Here is a 9,200-nt window from a genome sequence, read left to right as displayed (position 1 = left end):
GTCCCCGAGACCAATGAACTGTGCGGCCGCTGCAACCTCTTCGCGAATTTTCTTCCTTTTATTCTCAATGTTAAATTTCCCTTCAAATATTCAGCAGCTGTAGTTGCTGCTGACAGAAAAGCTTCTAGAGACGCATTCATCCTTTAACTCTCCTTCCCCCGTTATTTTCCTTCTCCCCTCACCCTAATTCCTCTCCCCAGCCCCACCCCACCCCTTGCATCTTTTCTTCCCTCCCGCCTCCACTCACCCCCTCCCGTTTCCATCCATCACCAGAGCTATGGCTGCAGAGGAGGTATTGCAGAGCGTGGATCATTATAAGACTGAGATCGAAAGGTTGACTAAAGAGCTCACTGAAACAACCCACGAAAAGATCCAGGCTGCTGAATATGGCCTGGTGGTCCTGGAAGAGAAGCTCACCCTGAAGCAGCAGTATGATGAGCTGGAGGCTGAATACGATGGCCTTAAGCAAGAGCTAGAACAGCTGAAAGAGGTGAGTTGCCTTTTTCCTCCTCTCACCGTCTTCAAACCTGTCATTAAAGGAAATGAATAAGGGGATACACACAATGCATCGGTGGAAAGAACCTTGGCTTTGAAGTTGGGGGACCTGGGTTCAAGTTCTACCTCTGAAACTTATCTACTTGTGTGACCTTGGGCAAGGCACTTAACTTTCTGGGCCTCAGTTTCCTTATTTGCAAAATGAGGGGGTTGGATTAGTTGACCTCTGAGGTTTCTGTAAACCCTCGATCCTATAAGCTAACTCTTCATCTTAATGTGGGCACAGTTGGCCAGGTGCTATTGAAAGAATTCATTGTTTCCATGTAACAAAAAAATGTCTAAGGAAATAAGTGTATATCTGTATATTGGAAGCATGGAGGTAGGATTTGTGCGGGGAGGAGAAATTCATATTTGTATTCAAGCAGTGGAATTATATGAGAAGATTAAGGATGCTTTGTGGGTGATTAAATAAAAATTTAAAAAGCTAATGTTTCTAGCCTAGATGGCAGTAAGAATCCTCTAGGTAATTAAAAAATTTCAGTCAGGGGAAGTCACGGTTTTAATTATAAAATTAAAAATACCCTAGTAATATATCTAAATTTCCTGCTCTTTAGTCATAAGGAGAAAACACAATGATAGGACTTGGCAAAGGCTTAACATCTCTTTTGCTTCTGTCATTCCTGTTACACTGTACAAAAGGAAAACAACTCTTACTGGTGATGATGCACATGCCTTGTTTTCACCAGTGAGTGAGGCAGCACTCTTCAGTGTGGGCAAAGCTTCAAGGTAGAGATGAGGTCATTCTGCCCGGTAAAAATGGTTAAACTTCAGGACAAATGACCTGAAGAAAAGATAAATCATGAACTGGGCTGTAGCTGCGAAATGTGAAATGAGGTTATCAACTAGAAATAAGGAATTGGTAGGGATAGAGATTGGACCTACGATTTCATTTGCATAGGGAATTCCCAGATGAGGAAACTCCCTCTTAGAGCACTTGTTCAGGGTCACTTAACTTGCCCACTTGCCATACAATCATTGCTCTAGAGGGTGGGACTTGGCTCTCTCACCCACCCCACCCCCTAATCCTTTCCTTTGCCAGCTCTAGCCACACTGCCTCTCCTAAGCTATCTATAAGACCATAATATTAAATTTGGAGTATGTCTTGTTCCACTTAATATTTGGATGATTTTTGGTTTTGTTTTCAGTCCAGACCCATGGTTTCCTTGCATATGGACAACAGTCCTGCAATTTATAGGCTTAGAAAGTTGCCTGGGGACAGTGAGTGTTTCAGTCACTTGCCTAGCTTTAAGAAGTCAGCATGTGTCTGAATCGGGGCTTGAACCCAGGCGCAGCTCCAGCCATTTCTCTATCCATTTCTTTTTTGCATATTATTCTGGATTAGTTCAATAAAATGTAGCATGCTGGAGGATAACAATAAAATATCAGTCAATTTTTGATCAAGTCTTTTAAGCAGTCTTATGGTAAAATTTTTGTAGTTTAGGTTAGTCCATGCCAAAAAAAAATTTCCTGGGACTCTGGATACAGTTTTGCTACACACATATTTTGACCTAGGAAATGTCCATGTCAAATATTAATTCTTACATGTAATATATTTACATATATATTACTTATTATGCATTATACAAATATTATCTTATTTTATCCACAGCTCTGGAAGGTAGTAGCTATTATTATCCCCATTTTACAGTTAAGGAAAATGAAGCATATAGAGGTTGTGAGTGTCCAAGGTTGGATTTGAACTCAGGTCTTCCTTACACCAGACCCAGCACCCTATCCACTGTTCCACATAATTGTCACTTGGTAAATGTTTGTTGAGTTGTATTAGGAAATAAAATTTTAAACCACGAAGGCAGAACTATGAAAAACTAAGCAAATCAGTTTTTTCATTTTTAACACTGACAGAAATGAGAAAAAAGGATCACTTTAAGGGTCATTGTAAAGAGAAGCTAAACTTTAATATTTAAAAAAATGATGAATGGCTATTGTGAAAACATACTAACCCTCCTTCCCATATTCACTCTTTTAGAAATATGAAGTGATGTTATGTCAATGTTTTAACTTGAAGTCCCTATAGACTTACATGAATGGAAACCCTAAAAGTCCTTGATGTTCTATGCTAAGCAGACAATATCCTGGTCTAAAATCTTTTATAAATCCTTATCAAACTCTTCCCCTCTTTCCAACTCTTCTGTTAGTGTTGAAGGTGGAACCCTTCTCCTCATTACCCAGGCTTTTAGCTTTTGTGTTATTGTTGACTCTTCACTCACATTCACCCTACATATTCAAGTCTTGTAAGCTCTACTTTCATAAGATCTTTTGTATACATCCCCTTCTCTCTACCCAGATGCAGGTCTTCATCACCTCACTGCCTCATCTCTTCCTTACTTTGACTCATCCTTCACTCAACTGTAAAACTGGTCTTCCTAAAACACAGATCTGACCATATTACTCTCTCCTAGACCCTCATTCAGTAAACTTCATTGGGAAGGGAAGGGAAGGGAAGGGAAGGGAAGGGAAGGGAAGGGAAGGGAAGGGAAGGGAAGGGAAGGGAAGGGAAGGGAAGGGAAGGGAAGGGAAGGGAAACAAGCACCTGTATGTGCCAGGTACTGTGCTGAGTGCTTTACAAATTTTATCTCATTGGCTCCCTATAACCTCCAGGATCAAATAAAAAAATCTTTTGGGCATTTATAACCTGGCCTCTTCCTACCTTTCCAGTTTCTTCTTCATGTATCCTTTGATCCAGCGACATGGACTCCTTACTGTTTCTCGCACATAACACTACGTCTCCCAACTGTGGAGAAACTCTCTGAAACTCCTTTTCAGTGGCCATCACCTATATTTGGAATACCCTCCTTGTTCTCCCCCACCTCTTCACTTCTCTGGCTTCCCTCAAGACAACTCAGAATCTACTTTCTGCAAGAGGCCTTTCCTGGTTCCCTTCACTGTGAGTGCCTTCCCTCTGAGATTACCTTCCATTTACACTTTTGTATATCTTGCTTGCCCAGTTATTTTCAGGTTGTTTGCCCTGTTAGGATGGGAGTTCCTTGAGCGCAGAGGCTATTTTTGTCCTTTGTATCTACAGTGCCTAGCACTGTGCCTGACACATAGTAATTCTTAAATTCTTATTGATTGCCTGACTGATCAAAGGCTTAACCACTTTCTAATGGGAGATGCCTGATCAGCTCTGGAAATAATCTTCTATGTAATAATCAGTTTAAGATTTATGGTATCTTTTGATTCATTCAGTTAGTAGATATCCCTTTTGAGTTCACCTTTGGCCAGGTTAAAATAAATTTTAAAAAATCTTAGAGGGACTGGTTAAAGAGGAGATCGAACAGTTTTTGGAAAGTGATTCTTCAGGGTATTCCAAAAGTTAAATTACTAGCTTCGTTTGATGAATCAAAAACTTACCTAAAATTTGTTCCCTTGTTTAATCTTGATTATGGAATTTTGTCTTTGTTCACGAGCCCTATAAACCATGAGCAGAAAATGACTTAGGTCAGATAGATTTTCAAAAGCAGACTGGATCTCTCTTCCTTTGAATTTCTTTCTAACCAGAGATGCTTTGAATAGAATTAATAATTTTTTCTGATAGACTTCTGCCTCAAAAAGCAGAGTACTGGGGCAGCATTTATTAAATATCAGCTATGTGCTAGGCACTGTACTAAGTGCTTTAGAATTGTTGCCTCATTTGCTCTTGTGATCATATAACCATAAATTTACAATAATCATGAGGTAAACAACTGTACTAGTTCAATATTAGTTTATTTCTGTGATGTTCTTCATATCATCTTTCCTGAAAAGGATACCATTTGGATAAAGTGTGTTACTTGGGCAATTTTCATAGTTTTGCAAATAGGAGATCTGTTATTGATCGCAATATTATTTCAAAGAAAATATGGCTTTCTTCAAGTGATGTCATTTTATCACAGCTCTTAGGTTTAAGAGCACCTTGATTGATTTCTTAGTTCTTTCCAAGTACTACTCTTAAGATCGAATCAGTTATTAGGAATTTGCAAAAGAAAACATTTATTCTACCTTGCATAGCTATAGTTTATCAATGCTAATATGTAGTTTAGTCTTGGCAGGCAATTTTATTTCTGATATCAGCACACAAATATTTTCGCTGTTCTTATTGCCTTGTGTGGTAGTCTGTGTTTGACTCAGCCCAATTCCTTTAGACTTTAGTTCTGATATTGGAATAAAACAAAACAGTCAGCTCATTCACCAACCCTGTAAATTGTAAGTAGAAAATGTAGTAGGTCAGGGAGATTTCCAAAATCAAGATAGCTCTCTTTCCCTTTGGATTTATATCTCTTTAAGGAGAGATGTTTCAAATAGATTTAATAAATTTGTTTCCAAATCCTATTGATTCTACCTTTGCAGCACCTCTCCTCTGACACTGCTACTACCTTGATAAAGGCCCTCTTTACCTCATACTTGACTTCCTTGTCCCTTCTTGCTCTAGCCCATCATCCATTCTGCTATCAAAGCAATCTTCCCAAAGCACAGTTCTGACCACATCAATCTCTACTTCATAAACTCCTTTGCCTCCCTGTTACTTGAAATATCAATTATAAAATCCTATGTTTGAGTTTTAAAACCTTTCATAATCTGACCCCTTTTTACCTTTCCAGGCTCACCTCCCTTACTTCCCTTTATGTAGATTCTTGCTGTTCCTGGCATTAGGTACTTCATCTCCCCACTCCTTCCTACCTCTCCAGTCTTTTTACACTTTACTCCCATCCACATACTATATGATCAGTGACATTAATGTCTTTAATGTTCTTGACACAAGAACATTCTTGTGACATATCTCCATGTCTTGACTCTGCATTTTTTTTTAATGGCTATTCCCCATGCATAGAACTCTCTCTGTACTCATTTCTGTCTCAGCTTTTAGATTTTATCCTACCTGCTTCAAGAAGCCTTTTCTGGTTTCCCTTAATATAATTCCTTCCCTCTGTGATTATTTCTGATTTATCATATCTATCTATTTATCTACTTATTTATCTTGTTTGTATGTAGTTGTTTACATATTGTCTCTCCCATTAGATTGTGAGCTCTTTGAGGGCAGGGACTGTTTCTGCTTTTCTTTGTGACCCCAGCACTTAACACGGTGCTTGGCATGTAGTAGGCACTTAATAAAAGCTTGTTAGCACTACTCCCTTGGCCCAGGAATGCTTCTTCCAGGCCCAGTGCTTCTCTTCTCCATAAAGAAATGCATCTGGTCAACAGGTCTGGGAATGATGACTTGTCGAGGAGTCTTGGGATATCAACCAAGTATGAAGGGCACATGGGTGGTCCTTTTTTGCTGTTAGATGAACAGGAAAACATATGGCCTGAAGCCACCATGAAACTGTTTTAATCAGACTTTGGAGAGAGTTTCCTTGGCTTTTAGGAAAATCATGCCCTAACCTACGAGGTTGGGGGGGTGGTGGGGAGACCTGGCCTGAAAAGACTTGCTTACCAGTGATATCTAAATAATGTATCTGATGCATGTCAGTAATAATAGCCTGAAGAAGTAAAGAAATAGTGCAGTAGGTTAATTAAATTAAAAAAAAAAATTTTTTTCAACTTGATTTCTTTTTGGTTTGATCTAATTTCATTAATCTGTAGTCCATTGCTGTTGTTCTAGCTTAGAGAGAAAGTTTGATAGAGAACTCTTTGGACATGAAAAAAATGGATGACCTTGACATGCTCACAGTTTCTTCCTTTTATTAATTTGGATATTGTTCAAGGTCATTAATTCATAGATATGTTATTAGTGACACCTTTGATGACTAGAAAAGGGTGTGAAACCAGTTTGTCTCAATGGAGAGAGTACTGATTTAGGAATTAGATTCATTTTGACATGAACAGGTAATGTAGCATGCCTTGACCTCTTAAGATACAGAAATATGAGATGTGTGGACCTTTTTGAATTGTCTTTATAAGTTGGAATTTCCATAAAGCATCTGAAAATCAAAATCAGAAATTAGATCTAGGGTCAGCTGTGAGAAAAGTGTTTTGGAAATCATAAAGTGCTATATAAATATCAGCTCTAATAATAATCAGGAAGGTATAGGACACTGATATGTCATTGTGTTTTTTTCCTGTTCCACAAATGATATATGTATGTATGTATGCATATATGTATATGTGTATATATGTATATGCACACACAATAAGTCTTGCAATTTTGGAATGGCCTTGTTCAAATATGTAGAAAAAAGTATTTTTACATTAAGATATGATCATTTACATTAAGATACAATTAATATGTAAGTAAAAAGTTTAGGAAGTTCTTAACTCATAAATTTGCCAGAACTAAACTGGTGCTGTGGAGTTGGTGTTTATTCTGAGGAGCTCTGAGGGAAGCACATGCCCAGGACTGAGTGGGCTGTCCAGTTATACTTATGGGCCATTTATAAACTGTGGTATTCATAAGATGTCATGACTAAACTGCTGATGATCAAAGAAGAGCCATAGTTTCCATATCATTTAGTGTGTCACTGACAGCTAGAAACCTATGTAAGTGCAATTGAGTTCTACAGTTCACAGACCACTATCCTAGGTGAAAGATCTTCAATAAAAGTGATTATGTGATCTTCCTTGATTACCTAGTATAGTGTGGAATATCTCAGTCAAAATCTAGGGTTTTTTTTTTTGTTCTATGCTTCATGTAAATAGGGAACAATGGATCACTATCCTCTATATAAGAACTATATTTATAACTGAATATTTTTATTAAATATTTTATAAATTAATATTTACATTAGATTTTGCTCAACTAATAGTAACTCCCTAATAGTGGAAACATTCATCTAACAGTTGGATGCCTTTCAGGAATGTTTTAGAAAAGAATGCTGATTTGGATTCTTGGTTGAGCTGGATGACTTTTAAGGTTCTTACATTTCATGATTCAGTAAACTATATTCATTAGGAATTATTGGAAAGTGAGAATTGGTGACAACAATAATAATAGTTAACATACAACCTTCTTAATTATATATTAAAATTTTTTGTATATAGATGAAATTAATACTTTCTAGACAATCCAACATTGTTAAACAACTCCATTAGGCTAAGATATGCAATAAGATATTGAATTTAGCTTTATATTCTAGGAAGTTGTTTAATATATTTTTACAAGTCTTCTATTTCTCATTTTGATTGTTTCACTACATGCATATTTATTTATTTTGCCAACTTTTAAAAGTTTATAAAGTTTTTTTCCCCACAATTATAAATTTTTATTTTTCAGCCTTTAAAAGTTATTTTAGACAGATCCTTGAACTGGTGGTTCATAGCCATCAGCCCTTTCTACTTTTGTGCCTGTTGCATCTCCTGAAGGTTTTCCAGAGCCACCACCTTCACCATGTAGTTCCATTAGCTTTCCCAATTCAAATTTGGGCTTCTTGAGCATCTTGACTTTTCAAACAAATACATCATGGAAAGGGTAAATGGACTGGCAAGCCCTTTCTATGTCTTTTCCAATGCTGTCTGGAATTATTGACAACTTCTTTCAAGTTATTTGTCTGCACCTGCCGGGTCATGATTTCCATAATTTTCTTATGAATTTGACGGACCTTTTGGTGATGGGCATAAGAAGTCTTATGGTTGTTGTGCTTTTTGGTAAAGTATTTTTTAAAAACCTGTAGATTAGTCTAAATTTAGCAAGCGTGTTATTTTTAATTGCTCTTCTGGATATACATTCTAGCTATTTAAACATTTGGTCAAAGAAATAAATTTAGAGCTTGAGGGGATCTTTTTTCTGTTTAATTTTAATATTTTATTTTTCCCAATTACATATAAGAACAATTTTTAACCTTCATTTTTTTTACAGTTTTGAGTTCCATGTTTGAATTTCAGTTTTGAGTTCACATTCATCTTCCCCCTATCTTTGAGAAGGCAAGCAATTTGATAAAGGTTATACATGTGTTGTCATGCAAAACATATTTCCATATTAGTCATGTTGTAAAAGGAAATACAACCCCCCCCCAAGAAAAATAAAGCAAAAAAAAAGTATGCTTAGATCTGTATCCTGATTCTTTTAGTTCTTTCTCTGGAGATGGATAGCATTTTTCATCATGAGTCCTTCAGAACTGTCTTGAATTTTTGTATTGCCGAGAAAGCTAAGTCATCCACAACTGATCATCATACAGTATTTCTATTACTGTGTACAGTGTTCTGGTTTTGTTCACTTTGTATCAGTTCATTTAAGTCTTTTCAGGTTTTTCTGAAAGAATCTTGTTCATCTTTTCTTATAGCACAATAGTATTCCATGATGGACAGCTTCTCAATTTCCAGTTTGCCACCACAAAAAGTTGCTATAAATATTTTTTATACATATATGTATTTTTCCTTTCTTTTGGATCTCTTTGGGTTACAGACTATAGTGGTATTGCTGGGTCAAAGGATATGCATGGTTTTATAGCTTTTTGGACATAGTTCCAAATTGTTTCAGAATTGTTGGATCAGTTCAGTTAGAAGGGATCTTTGCTTTTCAAGGAGCATAGTCACAGCCTCTAATCTGAACTACAGGATTTAGTGACTGAATGTAAACAGTTGATGAAACACCAAATGATAGGAGGAGTCATGTGCTTCTGCTTCACTATACTGGGTCTCAGTCTAGCTCTGGTTCTGGAAAATGAAGCTGTTTATGTAATGGTGTCATAGGAAATCAGTGTTTTCCATATTAT

At 36.8% G+C, this 9,200-nt stretch overlaps 1 protein-coding gene across 5 annotated transcripts in view; it reads left to right on the top strand.

The window, feature by feature from the left end:
- Window positions 1-275: 275 nt before the first annotated feature.
- The window catches only part of BICD1 (BICD cargo adaptor 1), a 219,046-nt gene continuing 210,121 nt past the window's right edge, over window positions 276-9,200 (top strand). For all 5 annotated transcript variants that reach the window (XR_006353267.1, XR_006353266.1, XM_043966786.1 and 2 more), the window contains exon 1: window positions 276-490. Coding sequence is in view for 3 of the 5 variants with exons in the window: in XM_043966786.1 (XP_043822721.1) it covers window positions 278-490 (213 nt within the window). In the remaining 2 variants the exon portion in view is untranslated. The remainder of the gene's footprint in view (window positions 491-9,200) is intronic.

This window comes from Dromiciops gliroides, chromosome 5, assembly GCF_019393635.1.
Source record: "Dromiciops gliroides isolate mDroGli1 chromosome 5, mDroGli1.pri, whole genome shotgun sequence".
Lineage (NCBI taxonomy): Eukaryota > Metazoa > Chordata > Mammalia > Microbiotheria > Microbiotheriidae > Dromiciops > Dromiciops gliroides.
This window is presented reverse-complemented; position numbering and strand designations above follow the sequence as displayed.